The sequence below is a fragment of the Scyliorhinus torazame genome, chromosome 4 (assembly GCF_047496885.1).
Source record: "Scyliorhinus torazame isolate Kashiwa2021f chromosome 4, sScyTor2.1, whole genome shotgun sequence".
Classification (NCBI taxonomy): domain Eukaryota; kingdom Metazoa; phylum Chordata; class Chondrichthyes; order Carcharhiniformes; family Scyliorhinidae; genus Scyliorhinus; species Scyliorhinus torazame.
Window position 1 is genome coordinate 111,219,231 of NC_092710.1, and position 24,598 is coordinate 111,243,828.

The 24,598-nt window shown below is 53.9% G+C and overlaps 1 protein-coding gene across 2 annotated transcripts in view; it reads left to right on the top strand.

Moving 5' to 3' along the window:
- LOC140410418 (interferon-induced, double-stranded RNA-activated protein kinase-like) overlaps positions 1–24,598 on the top strand; it is a 179,348-nt gene that overhangs the window by 36,730 nt on the left and 118,020 nt on the right. For both annotated transcript variants that reach the window (XM_072498487.1, XM_072498488.1), the window contains exon 3: positions 5,954–6,080. In XM_072498487.1, coding sequence (XP_072354588.1) covers positions 5,954–6,080 — 127 coding nt within the window. The remainder of the gene's footprint in view (positions 1–5,953; positions 6,081–24,598) is intronic.

The window sequence follows — 24,598 nt, forward strand, 5'->3', positions numbered from 1 at the left end:
CCTTTGGCCAGCTCCTCCAGCCCAATTGGGGCCCCTAATCCCGCTACCAGTCCCTCCTCCACCTTCGGAAACCTCACTTGGTCCAGAAAGCAGCCCATCCCTCCCTCCTCCCGTGGGGGCTCGGACCGATACAATTCCTCTTAAAAGTCCCTGAAGACCCCATTGATGTCAATCCCACTCCGCACCACACTCCCTCCCCTGTCCTTAACTCCCCCGATCTCCCTAGCTGCGTCCCGCTTCCGAAGCTGATGTGCCAGCATCCGACTTGCCTTTTCCCCATACTCATAAATCGCCCCCTGGGCCTTCCTCCACTGCACCTCCGCCTTCCTGGTGGTCACCAGGTCGAATTCGGCCTGGAGGCTGTGCCTCTTCCTCAACAATCCTTCCTCAGGCACCTCCACATACCTCCTGTCTACCCTCACCATCTCCCCCACCAGCCTCTCCCTCTCCCTCTCCCTCCGCTCCTTGTGGGCCCTAATGGAGATCAGCTCTCCCCTAACCACCGCCTTCAGCGCCTCCCATACCATCCCCACTCGGACCTCCCCGTTACCGTTGGTCTCCAAGTACCTCTCTATACTTCCTCGGACCCGCTCGCTCACCTCCTCATCCGCCAACAGCCTCACGTCCAAGCGCCACAGCGGGCGCAGGTCCCTCTCCTTCCCCAGCTCTAGGGGTCCCGTTGGGGGCCCTGAAAAGAGCCCAAAAGTCCGTTTTTAGCGGGAGCTGCCGAATGTGCGGGGCGTGATCCGAAATGGCTATCGCCGAGTACTCGGTGTCCTCTACTCTCGCTATCAGCGCCCAACTCATAATAAAGAAGTCGATTCGGGAATAAGCCTGATGAACATGCGAGGAGAATGAAAATTCCCTGGCCCCCGGCCTTGCAAATCTCCAAGGGTCCACCCCTCCCATCTGGTCCATAAACCCCTCAGCACCTTAGCCGCTGCCGGCTTCCTACCCGTCCTAGACCTGGAGCGATCCAGTGCCGGATCCAGCACCGTGTTAAAGTCTCCCCCCATTATCAGGCCCCCCACTTCCAAGTCTGGGATCCGATCCAAACTGCGCCGCATAAAACCCGCATCGTCCCAGTTCGGGGCATACACATTGACCAGTACCACCCTCTCCCCTTGCAGCTTACCACTTACCATTATGTACCTACCACCATTGTCTGTCACAATGCTCGACGCTGCGAACGACACCCTCTTTCCCACCAAGATCGCCACCCCCCCCGATTTTTGGCATCCAACCCTGAGTGAAACACCTGACCTACCTACCCCTTCCTCAATCTTACCTGGTCTGCCACCTTCAGGTGTGTCTCCTGGAGCATGACCACATCCGCCTTCAGCCACTTCAGGTGCGCGAACACCCGGGAACACCGGCCCGATCAGTCCCCTTACATTCCAGGTTATCAGCCGGATCGGGGGCTACCCGCCCCCCTCCCCTGCCGACTAGCCATAACCCCTCCTTGGCCAGCCACGCACCCGCACTTCACGCCCGGCCCGTTCCCCACGGCGGCAGACCCCTGTCCCAACCCCCTCTACTCGCTCCAGCTCTCCCTTGACCATAGCAGCAGCAACCCAGCCCCCCCACCACCACCCAGCTAGGACCCCTCCTAGCTGCTTTACTCCCCCCATTGCACTCCCACAAGTCAGCTGACTCCTGCTGACCCCGGCTACTCCCGCCTCTCCTTTGACTCCTCCCGTTGTGGGACATACCCTCCTCCTCCATTACCCATCCACAGGCTCTCCGCCTCCCCCTTCCAGCCTTCAGCGCGGGAAAAGGCCCGCGCTTTCCACCTGCCCGGCCCCGCCACCTCTGTCGCCGCTCCTTTTACAGGCCCAGCCCCTCACCCCCGACTCGGGCCTCCCCCTCCCCCTCCCCCTCCCCCTCCCCCTCCCCGCGGGGCCCCATCCCCCTTACCGGCCATCCACCCCTACTCCATTTATTTACCCCCCTCCAAGAGCCCACCCAACAGACCCAACCAAAACAGTGCCCAACCCACCCTAACCACCCTCATCGAATCAAACAGAAATAAGAGCAAAGAACCCCCCCTCAAAGTGTAACACCCCAACAGCAATCCCTGACCACACATCCCGACCCTCAGCTTGTGTCCAGTTTCTCAGCCTGGACAAAGGCCCACGCCTCCTCCGGAGACTCAAAATATTGTGCCGGTCCTTGTCGGCGACCCACAGTCGCGCCGGCTGCAGCATGCCAAACTTCACCCCCTTTCTGTGCAGCACCGCCTTCGCCCGGTTGTACCCGGCCCTCTTCTTCGCCACCTCCGCACTCCAGTCCTGGTATATTCGAACCTCTGCATTCTCCCATCTGCTGCTCCTCTCATTCTTGGCCCACCTGAGCATGCACTCCTGATCAGCGAACCGATGAAACCGCGGCTCGTTAGCCTTGGGCCTCCTCGCCAGCACTCTATGGCCCTTTCCAGCTCCAGGGGCCCCTGGAAGGACCCCGCTCCCATCAGCGAGTTTAGCATGGTGACCACATAGGCCCCCACGTCCGACCCTTCCAGCCCCTCTGGGAGGCCCAGAATCCACAAATTCTTCCGCCTCGACCGATTCTCCATCTCCTCGAACCGTTGCTGCCATTTCTTGTGGAGCGCCTCGTGCGCCTCCACCTTTACCACCAGGCTTAAGATCTCGTCCTCGTTGTCGGAGATCTTTTGTCGGACCTCGCGGATCACCACCCCCTGGGCCTTCTGGGTCTCCAGCAGCTTGTCGATAGAAGCCTTCATCGACTCCAGCAGGTCCGCTTTAATCTCCCTGAAGCAGCGCTGGATAACCTCCTGCTGCTCCTGCACCCACTGCATCCACGCTGCCTGGTCCCCGCCCGCCGCCATTTTGCTCTTTTTCCCTCGCACTTTCTTTGGGTTCACCACCACTTTTTTAGTCGCCCCGCTGCCGGCAAAAGCCATACACTGTTGGGGAACTATTGCAATCTCCTTCCCACACCGGGAAACATCGAAAAAATGCCGTTGGGGGCCCTGAAAAGAGCCCAAATGTCCGTTTTTAGCCGGAGCTGCCAAATGTGCGACTTAGCTCCGCAAAGCCGCAACCCGAAGCACACACGTGCCCTCTTGACCAGCCCGTGCTCCGCACCTCCACCGGCCCGCCCCCAGGCAGCCTCCGCCCCCAACCTCCTCTCTGTCCCTTGGCCCAAGTTCCTCCCTTGTCAGCAGAACATTCTCTCCCCCCCCCCCCAGTAACAACACTCTGTAACCCAACCCCTTTGATAAAGCGAACATATGCACAGTCCCCACTGCTCTTCTGTGAGCGAGCCCGCCCAGCTAACTTGGTGGCCCCGGATAGTCTCCCACCTATTGTTTCCCCCCCCCCCCCCCCCCCCCGCACATACAAACAAACTCCAACATCAAACAATCCCCACACAATTGCCCGACAGAAAAACACCAAGATCTAAACAAGCACACCTCCATCCCCCAACAGTGCAAATGAAAATCTTAACTCACTCAGCTCTGCCACTGGTCCCAAATCAATGCAAAAGGCATTACAAACAGCTTCCACAAAACGAAAAACGAGAAACTTAAAAAAAAACCCAGAGAAACAAAAAGTAAAGAAAACCCATGAACGTTGCAGCAAAGTTCAACGGTTTTCGGTCCACCACCAGTCCTTTCCTTTTCACGAAGTCCAGCACGTCCTCAGGCGACTCGAAATAAAAGTGCTGTTCCTCGTACGTGACCCAGAGACGGGCCGGATACAACAGTCCGAGCTTCACCTTTTTCTTAAAAAGGATCGACCTAATCTGGTTGAAGCCTGCTCTTCTCCTGGCCACCTCCACACTCAGGTCTTGGTAGACCCGCAGGATACTGTTGTCCCACTTACAGCTCCGTGTCTGCTTGGCCCACTGTAGAATACGCTCCTTATCCAAGTACCTGTGGAATCTCACCACCATTGCCCTCGGGGGGGGGGTCTCCCTTTCGCGGCTTCCTCGCGAGTGCTCTGTGAGCCCTGTCCATCTCCAAGGGTCGGGAGAATGCCCCATCCCCCAGCAGCTTCTCAAACATATCTGCGATGTATGCCCCAGCGTCCGCTCCTTCAGACCCCTCCGGGAGCCGAACGATTCTTAAGTTCTGCTGGTGGGACCTATTCTCTAGGTCCTCCACCTTCTCCAGGAGCTCCTTCTGCTGGTCTCTCAGCATCCCCACCTCCAGCTCCACCGCAGTCTGATGTTCCTCCTGCTCAGCCAGTGCCTTCTCTACCTTCTGGATCGCCCGATCTTGGGTGTCCAATCTAAGCTCCAACCGCTCAATCAACGGTTTTATCGGGTCCAAGCAGTCCCATTTCTGCCTTCCTGAATAACTTGCATCAGCTCCTCCGTTGACCGCTGGGTCAACAAACCAAAGGTCCGGTCCTCCGCCATGCTGTCTCCTGCTGCAGCTTCAGCCCAAGCCTTCTCTGTTCGTCTGTTTCTGCCTTTACGAGCATTTCTAATTCTTTTCTCCATGCACCGATGTGGGAATTCAGCACACAATTGCCTCTGTCTTCAGTTTTACAATTCAAGTCCGGTAGAAAATCGGGGGAAAAGGTCCAAAAGTCCGACCCGAGCGGGAGCCACCAAATGTGCGACTTACTCCCCCATAGCTGTCACCGGAAGTCCTGTCCCACAATCCTTAGTGAGTCTGAGCTCCCCCAATGAGGAGGGCGGAGAAATCATTAGCAGAGTCTCCTGCATATATAGAGCTGGCCAGTGTGGAACCAATAGAGGAGAGAGCAGTGGTGGAGTCTTCCTGGTCTATGGATTCTAGACTGGCTCGTTTTTTGTTTTCGTATAGGACCACTCCACATGCGGTGACTGGGGTAGCTCCCGTGGAACTGCTAATGGGCTGGAGACTTCGCACCCGCCTTAGCATGGTTTTCCCGGACATTGGCGCAAAAGTATGCCGCTCTCAGAACGGCAGGGGCATGGCTTTTCTTGGCATGGGTCAATTCGGCTATTTGCGCCTGGTGACCCGGTGTTCGTTCGAAATTTTGCTGGTGTTGTCCAGTGGGTCTCTGGCATTATCTTTCGACGAACGGGCCCGATCTCTTACCAGGTGCAAGCCCAAGGTGGAATCCAGTGCAAGCAGACCACGTTCGGTCCAGAAGGCTGCCTCTTCCAAAGATTCCCCTCCCACGGAGCTCACCTCTACAGCCGCATAGACCAGACACAGTGGAGTTTCATCCTCACGATCTTCTTGTGGCGTGGCACTCAAAGCCTGCACGAGTCGTTGCAGAACCGCGTGGAGATATGGACGCCGAGATGACGAAGCATTTGGACTCCGACTCCGAGATGGAAACATAGGACGCCCGGGAGGGGGAGTCCTCGATCCCACGGCCCGTGGATGTACAACCGTTATGCCGTTCACCGCGGAAGTGCCGTTCGCCTTCTCGTTACACGCCGCCCGATCCAGTGCCTCGGGCAAATTGGGTCCGGCCTGCGGCGAAAAATTGGGTCCGGCCTGCGGCGAAACGAGTCTGACGCCCTCCCTCGTCAGGGTCTTCGGTGGAGTCCTCGGACTTTGGGGAGAGGGATGCTATAACCTACCTGATTATTATTGGCTATTGACTATTGGCTGTCCCACAATCCTTAGTCAGTATGAGCTTCCCCAATGAGGAGGACGGAGAAATCATTAGCAGAGTGACCGGCATAAATAGAGCTGGCCAGTGTGGAACCAGCTAGAGGAGAAAGCAGTGGTGGAGTACTGCTGCCATTGTATACATGCAATTGGAAATAAAGTTATTTCTTTCGATTCTACAAACTTGTGCTGGATTCTTCGTGGCCTCACAAAAAGCTCCAATACACTTGCCCTGCAGAGCGGAGTAGGTCTACATGAATCTCAAGACCCAACAGTGAACCTTCACAGCCATCTTATGAATCAATAGACGTAGAGGCAGGATAGTAGAAATATGTGTTTTGCTAATCTAACCCTATGCTCCTTTTACTTTAGGTTCACATTTTGGGCAAGAATTGGTGAACGAACATTCCCCCAAGGCCAAGGCAAAACCAAGAGGGAAGCGAAGTACAATGCTGCCAAAATGGCTTTGAAGGTTTTGAATAGTCAGAATGTTGACATGGTAAGTGGTATATGTTGCACTTTATTCCTTAACTCCCATTTGGTAAACAAAACAGTTATCGTTTTACTTTTAAGAGGTTTTATTGTTTTCTTCAATGACGGAGCAAGTTCAGATGAGACCTTCAAGCCCATCTGTCTGCTCCGGCAGGGTGAAAGATTCCATGACCTCTAACAATGAGCCTTGGAGACTTCCGGGTGCGGCGATGACCAGCTGAGTCGCACGTTTCGGCAGCTCCCTGTGAAACGGACTTTTGGGCTCTTGATAGGAGCCCCAACGGCAATTTTGACGGCTAAAAACACTGTGCGGTAAACCAGAAGGGAATCCCCCCTGGATACGGATGGAAAAAGGAGGAGAGAGTGGCCAGATTGCAGTGGATCCTTTAGAACAGCGGCAAGGAAGGCAAGCAAAAACCAAGATGGCGTCGGAAGGTGGCAGTTTAACATGGGGCCCTGAACAACAAGAGTTCTTGAAATGCTGTGTGGAAGAGATCAAAAAGGAAATGAAGAAAGAGCTGTTGGCCCCGATACTACAGGCGATCGAAGGGCGAAAGGAGGAACAAAAGACCCAGGAGCGGGAGCTTCGGGTCGTGAAGGCAAAGGCAGCCGAGAATGAGGACGATATACAGGGCCTGGTGGTGAAGACGGAGACGCAGGAGGCACATCAGAAACGATGTGTGGAAAGGTTGGAGGCACTGGAAAACAACGCAAGGAGGAACAACCTGAGGATTCTTGGTCTTCCTGAAGGTGTGGAGGGAGCGGACGTCGGGGCATATGTGAGCACGATGCTGCACTCGTTAATGGGAGCGGAGGCCCCGGCGGGTCCGTTGGAGGTGGAGGGAGCATACCGAGTGATGGCGCGAGGACCGAGAGCAGGAGAAATTCCCAGAGCCATAGTGGTGAGATTCCTCCGTTTTAAGGATAGAGAAATGGTCCTTAGCTGGGCGAAGAAAACTCGGAGCAGTAAATGGGAGAACGCGGTGATCCGCGTTTATCAAGACTGGAGTGCGGAGGTGGCGAGAAGGAGGGCGAGCTTTAATCGGGCCAAGGCGGTGCTTCATAAAAAGAAGATAAAATTTGGAATGCTGCAACCGGCAAGACTGTGGGTCACATATCGAGGGAGGCACCACTACTTTGAGACGGCGGATGAAGCGTGGACTTTTATTGTGGAAGAAAAACTGGAATGAGCGGGTTATTAAAAAGAACGTTCGAACAAAGTGGTGGGGCGAATGTGGGGGGCAAAGAGGGGTTTTATGTACTAATCCTGTGATGTGGTAACTTTTCTCTCTTCCACAGGTGGTGATGGGGGGAGGAGGGGAGGTGGAGGAGATGGGGCGTTGGCCATTGGGGGCAGGGCCAAGGGAGAAGCGCGGGCTTGGTTCCCGCGCTATGATAATCATGGCGGGAATAGAGAAGCAGGAAGGAGGGGGCGTCGCACGGTGCGAGCCGAGGTCACGGGGGGAAGCCGAGGTCGGCCAGAGTTTGCTGACTTCTGGGAGCAACATGGGGGGAGTAATTACGCTAGCGGGGGATCTAGCGGGGGGGGGTGGGAGGGGGGAATTACTGGGTTGCTGCTGCTGGGGAGAGGGGGGAGCTGGTATGGGAGAGGATGGGCGGGGGGGCACCGCCTGGGGGAGATACAGCTGCGTGGGAACCGGGTGAGGAGCTGGAAAAAGGTGATGGCTAATCGACAAGGGGGGGGGGGTAGGAAGCCCCCCAACTCGGCTGATCACGTGGAACGTGAGAGGGCTGAACGGGCCGATAAAGAGGGCACGGGTACTCGCACACCTTAAGAAACTTAAGGCAGATGTGGTTATGTTACAGGAAACGCACCTGAAACTGATAGACCAGGTTAGGCTACGCAAAGGATGGGTGGGGCAGGTGTTCCATTCGGGGCTAGATGCGAAAAACAGGGGGGTGGCTATATTAGTGGGGAAGCGGGTAATGTTCGAGGCAAAGACTATAGTGGCGGATAACGGGGGCAGATACGTGATGGTGAGTGGCAAACTACAGGGGGAGACGGTGGTTTTGGTAAACGTATATGCCCCGAACTGGGATGTTGCCAATTTTATGAGGCGGATGCTAGGACGCATTCCGGACCTAGAGATGGGAAAGCTGATAATGGGGGGAGATTTTAATACGGTGTTGGAACCAGGGCTGGATAGGTCGAAGTCCAGGACTGGAAGGAGGCCGGCAGCAGCCAAGGTACTTAAAGATTTTATGGAGCAGATGGGAGGTGTAGACCCGTGGAGATTTAGCAGACCTAGGAGTAAGGAGTTCTCGTTTTTCTCCTATGTCCATAAAGTCTACTCGCGAATAGACTTTTTTGTGCTGGGTAGGGCATTGATCCCGAAGGTGAGGGGAACGGAGTATACGGCGATAGCCATTTCGGATCACGCTCCACACTGGGTGGACTTGGAGATAGGGGAGGAAACAGGAGGGCGCCCACCCTGGAGAATGGACATGGGACTAATGGCAGATGAGGGGGTGTGTCTAAGGGTGAGGGGGTGCATTGAAAAGTACTTGGAACTCAATGATAATGGGGAGGTCCAGGTGGGAGTGGTCTGGGAGGCGTTGAAGGCGGTGGTTAGAGGGGAGCTGATATCAATAAGGGCACATAAAGGGAAGCAGGAGAGTAAGGAACGGGAGCGGTTGCTGCAAGAACTTTTGAGGGTGGACAGACAATATGCGGAAGCACCGGAGGAGGGACTGTACAGGGAAAGGCAAAGGCTACATGTAGAATTTGACTTGCTGACTACAGGCACTGCAGAGGCACAATGGAGGAAGGCACAGGGTGTACAGTACGAATATGGGGAGAAGGCGAGCAGGTTGCTGGCACACCAATTGAGGAAAAGGGGAGCAGCGAGGGAAATAGGGGGAGTGAGGGATGAGGAAGGAGAGATGGAGCGGGGAGCGGAGAGAGTGAATGGAGTGTTCAAGACATTTTATAAAAAATTATATGAAGCTCAACCCCCGGATGGGAGGGAGAGAATGATGGGCTTCTTGGATTGGCTGGAATTTCCCAAGGTGGAAGAGCAGGAAAGGGTGGGACTGGGAGCACAGATCGAGGTAGAAGAAGTGGTGAAAGGAATTAGGAGCATGCAGGCGGGAAAGGCCCCGGGACCGGATGGATTCCCAGTCGAATTCTATAGAAAATATGTGGACTTGCTCGCCCCGGTACTGACGAGGACCTTTAATGAGGCAAAGGAAAGGGGACAACTGCCCCCGACTATGTCTGAAGCAACGATATCGCTTCTCTTAAAGAAGGAAAAGGACCCGCTACAATGCGGGTCCTATAGACCTATTTCCCTCCTAAATGTAGATGCCAAGGTCCTGGCCAAGGTAATGGCAATGAGAATAGAGGAATGTGTCCCGGGGGTGGTCCACGAGGACCAAACTGGGTTTGTGAAGGGGAGACAGCTGAACACGAATATACGGAGGCTGTTAGGGGTAATGATGATGGCCCCACCAGAGGGAGAAACGGAGATAGTAGTGGCGATGGATGCCGAGAAAGCATTTGATAGAGTGGAGTGGGATTATTTGTGGGAGGTGTTGAGGAGATTTGGTTTTGGAGAGGGGTATGTTAGATGGGTGCAGCTGCTGTATAGGGCCCCAGTGGCGAGCGTGGTCACGAATGGACGGGGATCTGCATATTTCCGGCTCCATAGAGGGACAAGGCAGGGATGCCCTCTGTCCCCATTATTGTTTGCACTGGCGACTGAGCCCCTGGCGATAGCGTTGAGGGGTTCCAAGAAGTGGAGGGGAGTACTTAGGGGAGGAGAAGAGCACCGGGTATCTTTGTATGCGGACGATTTGCTACTATACGTGGCAGACCCGGCGGAGGGGATGCCAGAAATAATGCGGATACTTGGGGAGTTTGGGGATTTTTCAGGGTATAAATTGAACATGGGGAAAAGTGAGTTGTTTGTGGTGCATCCAGGGGAGCAGAGTAGAGAAATAGAGGACCTACCGTTGAGGAAGGTAACAAGGGACTTTCGTTACCTGGGGATCCAGATAGCTAAGAATTGGGGCACATTGCATAGGTTAAATTTAACGCGGTTGGTGGAACAGATGGAGGAGGATTTCAAGAGATGGGATATGGTATCCCTGTCAATGGCAGGGAGGGTGCAGGCGGTTAAGATGGTGGTCCTCCCGAGATTCCTCTTTGTGTTTCAGTGCCTCCCGGTGGTGATCACGAAGGCTTTTTTTAAAAGGATTGAAAAGAGCATCATGGGTTTTGTGTGGGCCGGGAAGACCCCGAGAGTGAGGGAGGGATTCTTACAGCGTAGCAGGGATAGGGGGGGGCTGGCACTACCGAGCCTAAGTGAGTATTATTGGGCCGCTAATATTTCAATGGTGAGTAAGTGGATGGGAGAGGAGGAGGGAGCGGCGTGGAAGAGATTAGAGAGGGCGTCCTGTAGGGGGACTAGCCTACAGGCTATGGTGACAGCCCCATTGCCGTTCTCACCGAGGAACTACACCACAAGCCCGGTGGTGGTGGCTACACTGAAGATTTGGGGACAGTGGAGACGGCATAGGGGAAAGACTGGAGCCTTGGGGGGGTCCCCGATAAGAAACAACCATAGGTTTGCCCCGGGGGGAATGGATGGGGGATATGGAATGTGGCAAAGAGCAGGAATAACGCAACTGAAAGATCTGTTTGTGGATGGGAAGTTCGCGAGTCTGGGAGCGCTGACCGAGAAATATGGGTTGCCCCAAGGGAATGCATTCAGGTATATGCAACTGAGGGCTTTTGCGAGGCAACAGGTGAGGGAATTCCCGCAGCTCCCGACACAAGAGGTGCAGGACAGAGTGATCTCAAAGACATGGGTGGGGGATGGTAAGGTGTCAGATATATATAGGGAAATGAGGGACGAAGGGGAGACTATGGTAGATGAACTAAAAGGGAAATGGGAAGAAGAGCTGGGGGAGGAGATCGAGGAGGGGCTGTGGGCAGATGCCCTAAGCAGGGTAAACTCGTCGTCCTCGTGTGCCAGGCTAAGCCTGATTCAGTTTAAGGTATTACACAGGGCACATATGACTGGAGCACGGCTCAGTAAATTTTTTGGGGTGGAGGATAGGTGTGCGAGGTGCTCGAGAAGCCCAGCGAATCATACCCATATGTTTTGGTCATGCCCGGCACTACAGGGGTTTTGGATGGGGGTGACAAAGGTGCTTTCAAAAGTAGTAGGAGTCCGGGTCGAACCAAGCTGGGGGTTGGCTATATTTGGGGTTGCACAAGAGCCGGGAGTGCAGGAGGCGAGAGAGGCCGATGTTTTGGCCTTTGCGTCCCTAGTAGCCCGGCGCAGGATATGCTAATGTGGAGGACTCTCAGGGTTGTTAATATATACTGTATAGTATGTATAGGTCGTTGCTACAGATAATTATATATTGGACTGTTAAATTATATTTTTGGAGAGTGTTACTTGTGACAAGGCAGTTGCCAATTAGGGTTAGTTTTCATTTTTGTTATTTATTATTTATTCATTTTGTGTTTTTAAAATAGGTCATTGTTATTTGTGTTGTTATAATATTGTGTAAAGGATGCACAATGTACTGTGTTGGTTGACCAAAAATTTTCAATAAAATATTTAATAAAAAAAAAACAATGAGCCTGGTACCCCGGCCAACACTCACCCCTCGACCAACATTCCTCGTCAACCAACAAGGGCAAACACCAGATCACCTCATTTGCTGACCGTTTGCATTTGTCTACCTGCCAACAGTGACTGTTCTTCAAAGCTAACTTGTCAGTTCCGAAACACTATGAGACATCCTAACGGCATGGCAAGATGCAATATGAATGCATGTTGGTTCTTTCCATAAGGGGTTGCGAAGATCAGATTTTTCAGATCCCAAGACACAGGACTGGATGTGACACCGTGCAATTCCGATCGAGTTTCTAGCTTATTGTCTCTCAGGAAATTATTACACGTGGTTATCCAGTTCCTTCTTCCATCTGATGGCTCAACCTCTACATCTTGTTCTTTCCATTTCTCCAGCGCGGTGTCCTTTCTCCAACTCCTCCTTCCCACATTTCATATTAGTGAGCTCTTCCTCTCCTTGCCCAACCCAATACTCCTGACCGCCATCTGTACCAACCTCCTGCGGATTGCACACCCTCTTCGCTCACAGTGAAGTAGCTGAACCATTACACTTTCATGCCCTCCATTCCAGCAGATTTTCACGTCTCCTTCATTTTCTTATCTTTTTCTATTAAGGGTCAAATTAGCATGGCAATCCACCTACCCTGCACTTCTTTGGGTTGTGGGGGCGAAACCCGCGCAGACATGTGGAGAATGTGCAAACTCCACACGGGCAGTGACTAGGGGCTGGGATCGAGTCCACAGGTACTCCACAAGCCCGGTGGCAGTGGCGCCCCTGAGGGTGTGTGGACAGTGGCGACAGCACTTGAGGCTCGAAGGGGCCTCGGTTTGGGTTCCGATCTGCGGGAAGCATAGGTTTGCTCCGGGGGGACTGGACGGGTGTTTGAGGGTTGGCGGTGGGCGGGGATCGAACAGTTTGGGGATTTATTTGTGGGGGCAGTTTCCAGATCTTGGAAGGACTGTTAGAAAGAATGAGTTCCCCAGTAGAAACGGGTTCTGATACTTACAGGTGCGGAACTACGGGAGAAAACATGTGCCGTTCTTTCCTGATGCCGCCCCTGGGGTTGCAAGACAAGGTGCTGTCGAGAGCAGGGTTGGGGAGGGCAGGGTGTCAGAGATATATAAGGAACAGATGGATTGGTAGGGTGCCCGATAGGAGTAATTAAACAAAAGCGAGAGGAGGAGCTGGGGGGAGGTGGGGGGGGGGGGGAGAGCTGGAGGCTGGGTTATGGGAGGAAGCTCTGAGGAGGGTGAATGGATCCTCTTTGTGCACCAGGCTGAGTCATTCAATTTAAGGTAGTCCATAGGGCATATATGATGGTGGCTAGAATGAGTAGGTTCTTTGAGGGGGTAGAGGATAGATCATAGAATCATTGAATTTACAGTGCTGAAGGAGGCCATTCGGACCAAGTACACCGGCCCTTGGAAAGAGAACCCTATGTCTCCACCATATCCCAGTAACCCCACTTAACTTTTTGGACACTAAGGACAATTTAGCATAGCCAATCCACCTAACCTGCACATCTTTGGACTGTGGGAGGAAACCGGAGCACCCGGAGGAAACCCACGCAGACACGGGGAGAAGGTGCAGACTCCGCACAGACAGTGCCCCAAGCCGGGAATCGAACCTGGGACCCTGGAGCTGTGAAGCAACTGTGCTACCCACTGTGCTGCCCATGTGTGGTGTTCACATGTTTTGGGCCTGCCCAAAGCTGCAGGGATTTTTGGGAGGGGTTCGCTGACGTGATGTCAGAGGTACTGAGGGTGAAGGTGGTTCCGAGTCCAGAATTGGCAGTGTTTGGTGTGTCCAGGGGGTGAGAGAGGCCGATGTTCTGGCCTTTGCCTCTCTGGTAGCTCGGAGACGGATCCTGTTGGGGTAGAGGGACTCGGAGCCTCCGAAACCAGGGGTGTGGAAACCGTTCAAAGAACAAAGAACAGCAGAGCACAGGAACAGGCCCTTCAGCCCTCAGTCTGCTCCAAATACATGTCCTATCTAGACCAACTGCCTATATTCTTCTATAACCTGTCTGTTCATGTGTCTATCCAGATAAGTCTTAAAGGTCGCTAACGTACCTGCCTCAACCACCTCACTTGGCAGCGCATTCCAGGCCACTACCACCCTATGTGTAAAAATCTTTCCCCACACATCTCCACTGAACCTTTCCCCCCTCATCCTGAACTTGTGCCGCCTTGTAATTTTCAATTCCACCCTTGGATAAAACCTCCAACTGTTCAGCCTATCTATACCCCTCATAATTTCATAAACTTCTATCAGGTTGCCCCTCAGCCTCCGTCTCTCTAGGGAGACCAATACCAGGTTATTCAATCTCTCCTCATAGCTACTACCCTCCATGCCAGGCAACATCCTGGTCCACCTTTTCTGTGCTCGCTCCAAAGCCTCCACGTCCTTCTGATAGTGTGATGACTAGAATTGGACACAGTATTCCAAATGTGGCCTCACCAATGTTCTATATAAATTGTAACATAATTTGTGATCCGATGAAGGCAAGTATGCCATATGCTTTCTTTACCACCATTTCCACCTGTGCTGCCACTTTTAAGGAACTGTGGACCTGCAAGCCCAGATCTCTCTGTGTCTCTATGCTCCTGATGGTTCTGCTATTTATTTTATAGCTCCCATCTGAATTTGATCCATAAAAATGCATCACCTCGTATTTGTCCGGGTTAAATTCCATCTGCCATTTCTCTGGCCAATTTTGCAGCCTATCGATATCCTGCTTTATTCTCTGACAATCTTCATCATTAAGGGGCTGGTTTAGCACAGGGCTAAATTGCTGGCTTTGAAAGCAGACCAAGGCAGGCCAGCAGCACGGTTCAATTCCCGCAACAGCCGCCCCGAACAGGCGCCGGAATGTGGCAACTAGGGGCTTTTCACAGTAACTTCATTTGAAGCCTACTTGTGACAATAAGCGATTTTCATTTCATTTCATCACTATCTGCAACTCCTGCGAACTTAGTATCATATGCAAACTTGCTAACCAGACCAGCTATGTTTTCTTCCAAGTCATTTATATATATTACAAACAGTAGAGGTCCCAATACCGATCCCTGCGGAACACTATTCGTTACAGACCTCGATTCAGAAAAACACCCTTCCAATGCTACCCTCTGTCTTCTATGGCCAAGCCAGTTCTGAATCCATCTAGCTAGTTCACCCCTGACCCTGTGTGATGTAATCTTTTGCACCAGCCTGCCATGAGGGACCTTGTCAAATGCCTTACTAAGGTCCATGTAGACAATATCCACAGCCCTTCTTTCAAAAAACTCAATTAAATTAGTGAGACATGACCTCCCTCGTGCAAAACCATGCTGTCTGTTGCTAATAAGACCATTCACTTCCAAATGTGCATAGATCCTATCTCTGAGAATCATTTCCAACAATTTCACTATCACTGACGTCAAGCTCACTGACCTATGATTACCTGGGTTATCCTTGCTACCCTTCTTAAATAACGGGATAACATTGGCTATTTTCCAATCCTCTGGGATCTCACCTGTGGCCAATGAGGAAACAAAGATTTCTGTTAGAGGCCCAGCGATTTCATCTATTGTCTTCCTCAGTAATCTGGGCTAGATGCCATCTGGCCCTGGGAATTTGTCTATATTAATGCTTTTTTTTTTAAACAAGCCCCCTCCCCCCCCCCCCCCTGCTGACGTTCACTCTCCCGCGAAGAAGTCGATGAGTGGTTGCCACCTTCGGGCGAACCCCAATACAGATCCCCTCAAGGCAAACTTGACTTTTTCCATACCCAGAAACTTGACATGTCCGAAAGCCATAGTTCGGTCTTCGGGGGTTTTGAGTCCCTCCATGCCAGCAGTATTCGCCGCCGGGCTATTAGGGAAGCAAAGGCCAGAACATCCGCCTCTTTCTCCCCCTGGACTCCCGGGTCTTCCGAAACACCGAAAATTGCCACCTGCGGACTCAACACCACCCTTGTTCTCAGCACCCGGGACATGACCGCTGCAAATCCCTCCCAGTACCCCCTAAGCTTAGGACATGCCCAAAACATGTGAACATGGCTCGCTGGTCCTCCCGCGCATCTAGTGCACTTGTCCTCTACCCCAAAGAATTTGCTCATCCGAGCTACCGTCATGTGGGCCTGGTGAACCACCTTAAATTGAATCAGGCCGAGCCTGGCACATGTTGCGGTTGAGTTTACCCTACTCGGAACTTCCACCCACTTCCCGTCCTCCATCTCCCCACCGAGTTCCTCCTCCCATTTGAGTTTCAGCTCCTCTGTCTGAGACTCTTCCCCCTTCATGAGCACTTTGTAAATATCCGAGACTCTACCCTCTGCTCCTTCTCCTCCAGAGACTATTCTGTCCTGAATCCCGATTGGCGGGAGGCGTGGGAAGGATGGGACCTGTCTGCGTACAAAGTCCCACACCTGTAAGTACCGAAAGTAATTTCCTCTTTCCAGCCCAGCTTTCTCCTCCAAATCTCTCACACTCGCAAAGTTCCCCTCCAGGATCATATCACCCACCCTCCTCACCCCCGCCTGTCGCCATGTTCGAAACCCTCCATCCATGTTCCCGGGGGCGAATCGATGGTTATCACAAATTGGAGCCCAGACAGACGCACCCACCTCCCCCACATGCCTCCTCCACTGGCCCCATATCCGCAGGCCCGCCCCCACTACCGGGCTGGTGGAGTATCTGGCCGGCGACAGCGGTAGGGGAGCCGTGACCAGGGCTGCCAAACTGATGCCCCTGCACTGAGCCGCCTCCACCCGCTCCCAGATAGACCCCGTACCCACCATCCACGTCCTTATCATGGCTATGTTAGCCGCCCAGTAGTAGTTGATCAGACTCGGCAATGCCAGTCCCCCCTCGCTACGGCTCCTTTCAAGCATCGCCTTCCTCACCCGCGGGGGATTTTCCCGCCCAGACAAAGCTCATGATGTTTTTGCCAGTCCTTTTGAAGAAGGACCGCGGGATAAAGATCGGGAGGCACTCGAAGATGAACAGGAATCTAGGGAGGATTGTCATCTTTACCGTCTGCACCCTCCCCGCAAGTGACAGCGGGAGTGCGTCCCATCTCCGAAAGCCCCTCTTCATTTGTTCCACCACTCTAGTCAAATTTAACTTGTGTAACCTGCCGCAGTCTCGTGCCACCTGTATCCCCAAGTACCGGAAACTTTCCTCCACCAGCCTAAATGGCAGCTCCTTCAGCCTATTCTCCTGGCCCCTTGCCTGCACCACAAACATCTCACTCTTGGCCATATTTAATTTGTTCCCTGAAAACCGGCCGAACTTCCTCAATGTTTCCAGTATATTTTCCATCCCGGTCAGTGGGTCCGACACGTACAGGAGCAGGTCATCCGCAAAGAGAGAGACCCTATGTTCCATCCCCCCCATGTCATTCCCTTCCACCCCTTTGCAGCTCTCAGCGCAATCGCTAACGGTTCTATGGCCAGCGCGAACAGCAACGGGGACAGTGGGCACCCCTGTCTGGTTCCGCGATGTAACCTGGAATAATCTGACATTATCCGGTTCGTCCTTATGCTAGCTTTTGGGGCCTGGTACAATATTCTGACCCAATTAACCAGTCCCTCCCCGAACCCGAACCGTCCGAGTACCTCCCACAAATAGCCCCACTCCACCCGGTCGAAGACCTTCTCAGCGTCCATTGCCACCACTACCCCCACCTCCTTGCCCATCGGGGGCATCATGATCACATTAAGCAATCTTCTCAAGTTAGCTGCCAGCTGCCTGCCTTTCACAAACCCTGTCTGATCGTCCCCAATCACCTCCGGTACGCAGTTCTCAATTCTAATCGCCAGGAGCTTGGCCAGGAACTTGGCATCTACATTGATCAGGGAGATTGGCCTGTATGACCCGCAGGATTCCGGGTCCTTGTCCCGCTTCAATATCAGCGAGATGGTGGCTTGCGACATCGGCGGCGGCAAGGTCCCTCTGTCCCTTGCCTCATTAAAAACCCTTGTCAGGACCGGTCCCACTATCTCCGAGAACTTCTTGTAAAACTCTACTGGGTATCCATCCGGTCCCGGGGCTTTCCCCGACTGCATGGCCTTTAGGCCCCCCAGTACCTCCTCCGCTCTAATCGGGGCCCCCAGCCCGTCCACTAGTCCCCCGCCTACTTTTGGTAAGGTTAGTCCATCCAGGAACCTTTTCATCTCCTCCGGCTCCTCCGGGGGGTTCTGAAGTGTAGAGCTTACTATAAAAGTCTCGAAACACCTTATTCAGTCCTGACGGGTCCTCCACTCTGCTCCTCTCCCCGTCCACCACCCTACTTATTTCCCTGGCCGCCTCCCTCTTCCTGAGTTGCTGCGCTAGCAATCTGCTGGCCTTCTCCCCATGCTCATACACCACACCCCTTGCCTTCCTAAGCTGTTCCATGGCTCTACTCATGGATAGCACTCCCAGTTCCGCCTGCAGTCTCCGTCTCTTCCTGAGTAGGTCCTCCCCCGGGGATCCTGCATGCTCCTCATCTATCCGGTGAATCTTCTTAACCAATCTATCCATTTCTGCTCTGTACGTCCTATCCCTGTGAGCCCGAATTGAGATCAGCTCCCCCTCACTACTGCCTTCAGCGCCTCCCACAGGGTCGCTGCTGAAACCTCCCCGTATCGTTCACCTGCAAGTAATTTTGCATACACTTCCGAAGTCTCTCACGTATCCCATCCTCCGACAACAGTCCTACGTCTAACCTCCATTGCGGGCGTTGGTAATTCGCCCCCCCCGACCTGCAGGTCCACCCGATGTGGGGTATGGTCCGAGATAGCGATTGCTGAGTATTCTGTATTCTTTACCTCCCCTACACAGTCCCTGCTCAAGATAAAGAAATTAATCCTACAATATACTTTATGAACATGCGAGTAGGCTGTTCGACGCTCCATGGGTCCACTGCCCCCATTTGCTCCTAAAGTCAGCGTCGTCCCAGTTCGGCACATATATGTTCACCAGCACCACTCGCCTCCCCTCCAGCTTGCCCCTTACCATAAGGAATTTGCCCCCACCGTCTGCGACTACGCCCTCCGCCTCAAATTGAACCCGCTTATTGATCATAATTGCTACCCCCCTGGACTTAGAATCCAAGCCCGAGTGGAAGACCTGGCTGATCCAGCCCTTCCTTAGCCTAGTCTGGTCCAACACTTTGAAATGTGTCTCCTGCAACATAATTACGTCCGCCTTTAGAGCCCGCAAGTGGGCGAACACACGTGCCCTTTTAACTGGCCCATTTAGTCCTCTGACATTCCAGGTGATCAGCCTGGTTGGGGGCACACTGCCCGATAGCCCCACCCATGCCATCTACTGGCTGTATTCTCCCCCCCACCTGACTCCCTTGACTAGCCAATCTGCTGGCCCGGTGACTCATCACTCCGGCGCCCACTTGTCTCGCTCCCATTGTTTCCCCGGCCTCATCTCCCCACTCCCCAGCACACCATCCCCCACTCCCACTGGAGCAGCCTCACTAAAATGGGAAAGATCAAACAAGCTGGAAACATCAAACAGTAACGCGAGGCTGCTCCAGGTCCAGTTCCAGCTGTGTACACAGATAAGTGTTAACCCACGTCCCTTTCTGAGCATTAATACAATAGCAACACAGAAACCCCGTACCCATACATCACCCACCCAATACCAAACATAAAAACATAGACATAAAAAACGAAAACCCTCAACCAACATCTCTAATCCCCATTGCTGACCGGCCACCCTTATGTTACAATGAAGGCTCCGGCAGCCCCAGAGAACATGATAAAAGGCACCCACCACAGCAGAAAAACGAGAGAAGCAACAAAAAAGGGAAAGAACATACGAGAGGGGGGATCCCCCCGCCCCCCCGCACCCCCCGTAGGCAAAAGCTGCCCAAAAAATACAACACAAGGCACCTTTAAAGCAGTAAACAGTCAACCGACAGTCCAGGCACAGTAGGCATCCCCCCCAAACGGTACCTCTCGGACCCTAGCTTGCGTCCGTGGGTACTTTTTTTCCGGGACCAGCCCCTGATCCCTCGCGAAGTCCATCGCTTCTTCGGGCTCGGAGAAGTAGTGGTGTTGGCCCTGATGCGTAACCCAAAGACGAGCCGGGAAGAGCAGACCAAACTTCATGTGCTTTTTAAATAGCACGTCCTTAACCTGTTTAAAGGCTGCTCGCCGCCTGGCCACCTCTTGGCTTAGGTCCTGGTAAATGCGAAGGACACTGTTATTCCACGTGCTGCTCTTTGCCCACTGCAACACCCGCTCCTTCTCCACAAACCTGTGGACCCTAACCACCATCGGACGGGGGGGCCCCCCCGGACGCACCTGTCTCGCCTGTACTCTGTGTGCCCCCTCCAGCTCCGGCGGTCGCGGACAGGCTTCAGCCCCCATCAGCTGCATCAACAGGTCCGCCACGAACGCTGTGGCATCAGCTCCCTTCGCCCCCTCTGGGAGGCCGATGATGCTCAGATTTTGTCTGCGGGCTCTATTTTGCAGCTCTTCCACTCTGTCCAGCAGTCTTCTCTGTCTCTGCTTCAACCCGTCGACTTCTAGCGCAGCAATTGTCTGCGCAACCGCCTGCTCCTCCACTGCCTCCCCCAGCTCCTTAACTTTTTCGTCCTGGGCATCCAGTCTCTGGTTCAGCTGATCCACTGCCTTCTGAACTGGGTCCAAGTTATCCCGTTTCAACGACTCAAAACTGCTCTTTATCACCTGCAGCATGTTTTCCAGCGCTTGCTGGATCGCCGGGTCCGAGGTCCGCAGGTCCGCCATCTTTGCTCCCGGGGCAGCTTCCCCTACACCTTGCCTTTGTCCCTTCCTCTCCCGTTTTCCCTGCTTTCTGCTCTCCCGCAGTTCCATGCAGCTCTGCCCGTTCCTCAGCACCTCTGTGGCCGTCTTTGCAGCGCTCCACAGTCCCGCAAAACCGGGGAACCAGGTCCTCAAATCCCGCCGGAGTGAGAGCCCCCGAATGTGCAGCTCACTCACTCATCGCCGCCACCGGAAGTCCTACCTTGATGCTTTTTAACACACCTCACACTTCCTCCCTCGTAATAACGACCTGTTCTAAAGTATTTACATTTCTCTCTGAGACACCACTTATCAACATGACCCTCTCCTTTGTGAATACTGATGCAAAATACTCATTAAGGACCTCATCTACTTCCTTTGGTTCTATTCATAATTTCCCTCCTTTGTCCTTGAGTGGACCAACTCTTTATTGAGCTACCCTCTTGTTCCTAATATACGTATAAAATGCCTTGGGATTCTCCTTAATCCTGTCTTCCAAGGACATTTTGTGACCTCTTTTTGCCCTCCTAACTCCTTGCTTGAGCCTTTTTCTATTTTTCTTGTATTCTTCAAGTGTTTCATCTGTTTTTACTTGCCTAGACCTCACGTATGCATCCTTTTTCTTTTTGACGAGGCTCGCAATTTCCCTGGTCATCCATGGTTCCTGAATCCTGCCTTTCCTTTTCATCGGCACATGCCTGTCCTGCACTCCCATCAACTGCTCCTTAAAAGACTCCCAATTGCCAAATGTAGATTTACCCTCAAATAACCTCTCCCAAACAACAACCTCCAAATCCTGCCTAATCTGGATGTAGTTAGCCTTACCCCAATTTAGCCCCTTAACCCTGTGGGAGTACCAGGTATTGCGGTACCTGAGAGGTGAATGACCATTGGTTAGACCCAGGAGTCTACCATTGGCTGATGTACATAGCTCCGCTCTGAGAGGTGGAGTATAAGAACCGGTGCCGTCCCAGCAGCCTTCACTTTCTGTATCGAAGCTGCTGGGGAAGAGTTCTAGCAGATTAAAGCCTTCAGTTATGAATCACCTTGTCTTGAGAGTAATTGATTGCGCATCAATTTAAACTGCTACAACTTCAGTTGAAAGGATGGATCTGCGTATCAAACCGGAGTGCCTTCAGCTCAGCTCCCACGCGGACAATTCTGCTGCTATCTTCAAACATTGGCTGGCGTGCTTTAAGGGCTACCTCGACACGGCCACTGACATCCCCACGGAAGGACAAAAGATGCATCTCCTACGCTCATGGGTCAGCCCTGGGATCTACCCTCTCATCGAGGAGGCGGCGAATTATGCTGCCGCGATCGAGCTGCTAGAAGGACACTATATCCGCCCTGTGAACCAGGTCTACACTCGTCACCTGCTGCCGACTAGGAGGCAAAGCCCCGAGGAAACGTTGGAAGTCTTCTACCGGGCGCTGCTGGTGCTGGGCTGAAACTGTGGCTGCCCGCCAGTTTCGGGGAACGAGCACACGGAACTTTTGATCAGGGATGCTTTCGTGGCAGGTATGACCTCCCCCGATATCCGCCAAAGGCTCCTAGAAATGGACACTCTGGGATTTGCAGAGGCACGGGCCCTGGCGGGGGCCATGGACGTTGCGTATAACAATGCGCTGTCCTTTGCTCCCGATCGCGCGGCGGCCCCCTGGGCTGCGTGGCACCCCATAGCGGCAGCCCCTCAGATCTTCCCCCTGACCCCGCAAGCCTGCGCGGTGAGACGGCCCGCTAACGCCGCCGGACACTGCAGTTTCTTCTGCGGGCAGGCGAATCATCCCCGCCCGCGCTGCCCGGCCCGCACCGCCACCTGCAAAGGGTGCGGCAAGAAGGGCCACTATGTGGGGGTCTGCCAGGCCTGCGCCGTGGCCGCGGTCTCCAGCGAATATCGGCAACCCCCCTTTCAGGCCCCGATCGCCCAGCGTTCACCGCCACCCCCCTTTCCTAGGGCCACGTGCGACCAGAGGGCGTGGCCATTTTGCCCCCCGGACACCACACTGGACGGGTGGGCGCCGCCATTTTGTCCCTCGCCGCCGCCATTTTCTTCATCCCCGGACACCATGTGCGACCCATGGGTGACACCGTCTTGGATTGGGCCCCAGGCCCCCAGCACAGCCGGCTACACGCTGCCCGACTAGAACTCTCCATTACTTCAGCTGGCCTCGGTGACTCTGGACCAGAGTTGGTCCCGGACGCTTGCGAAAGCTACAACGACGATCTCCATCAATGGCCATGAGACGTCGTGCCTGATTGACTCTGGGAGCATGGAAAGTTTTGTTCACCCTGACACGGTAAGGCGCTGTTCTCTTGTCACCCATCCCGTAAATCAAAGGATCTCCCTGGCCTCCGGGTCATACTCGGTGGAGATAAAGGGGTTCTGCCTCGCGAACCTCACTGTCCAAGGCAGGAAATTTGAAAATGTCCGCCTGTACGTCCTGCCACACCTCTGCGCAGCCACCCTCCTTGGGCTGGATTTCCAGTGCCATCTGCAAAGCCTGACCTTTAAATTCGGCGGCCCTATACCCCCCCCTTACGGTCTGCGGCCTCGCGATCCTTAAGGTCGACCCGCCTTCCCTGTTTGCGAACCTCACCCCGGATTGCAAACCCATCGCCACCAGGGGCAGACGGTACAGTGCCCAGGACCGGACCTTTCTCAGGTCGGAGGTCCAGAGGCTGCTGAGGGAAGGGGTCATCGAAGCGAGCAACAGTCCCTGGAGAGCCCAAGTAGTTGTGGTAAAGACCGGGGAGAAACATAGGATGGTCATTGACTACAGTCAGACCATCAACAGGTTTACGCAGCTGGATGCGTACCCTCTCCCCTGCATATCCGACCTGGTAAACAGGATCGCGCAATACAAGGTTTTCTCCACGGTGGATCTCAAGGCTGCCTACCACCAGCTACCCCTCCGTAACGGTGACCGCCAGTACACTGCCTTCGAAGCAGACGGGCGGCTCTATCACTTTTTAAGGGTTCCCTTCGGTGTCACGAACGGGGTGTCGGTCTTCCAGCGAGAGATAGACCGAATGATTGACCAGTACGGCTTACACGCAATATTCTCGTAGCTGGATAACATCACCATCTGCGGCCATGACCAGCAGGACCACGACACCAACCTCCGCACATTTCTCCAGACTGCGAAAATCCTTAATCTGACCTACAATAAGGATAAATGCGTGTTTAGCACCAACCGTCTAGCCATTCTAGGCTACGTGGTGCGAAGTGGAGTCACAGGCCCCGACCCTGAGGGCATGCGCCCCCTCATGGAGTTCCCCCTCCCTCACTGCCCCAAGGCCCTAAAGCGCTGCCTCGGGTTCTTCAGCTATTATGCACAGTGGGTCCCCAATTACGCAGACAAAGCCCGACCCCTGATCCAGTCCTTAACCTTCCCCCTGTCGACGGAGGCCCGCCAGGCCTTCAGCCGCATCAAAGCAGACATTGCAAAAGCCACGATGCGCGCCATCGACGAGTCCCTCCCCTTCCAGGTCGAGAGCGATGCGTCCGACGTAGCTCTGGCGGCCACCCTCAACCATGCGGGCAGGCCCGTGGCTTTCTTCTCCCGCACCCTCCATGCTTCCGAAATTCGCCATTCCTCAGTCGAAAAGGAGGCCCAGGCCATAGTGGAAGTTGTGCGACACTGGAGGCATTACCTGGCCGGCAGGAGATTCACTCTCCTCACGGACCAACGGTTGGTTGCTTTCATGTTCGATAATGCACAGCGGGGCAAGATTAAGAACGACAAGATCATGTGGTGGAGGATAGAACTCTCCACCTACAATTACGAGATTTTGTACCGTCCGGGGAAGCTGAATGAGCCTCATGATGCCCTATCTCGCAGCACTTGTGCCACCGCACAAGTGGACCGCCTCTGATCCCTCCACGAGGATCTCTGCCACCCGGGGGTCACTCGTTTTTTTCATTTTATCAAGACCCGCAACCTGCCCTACTCCATCGAGGAGGTCAGGACCGTCACCAGGGTCTGCCAAATCTGCACGGAGTACAAGCCGCACTTCTACCGGCCAGAGAGGGCGCACCTGATAAAGGCTTCCCGTCCCTTTGAACGCCTCAGCATGGATTTCAAAGGCCTCCTCCCCTCCACCGACCGCAACACGTATTTCCTGAACGTGATTGACGAGTACTCCCGGTTCCCATTCGCCAT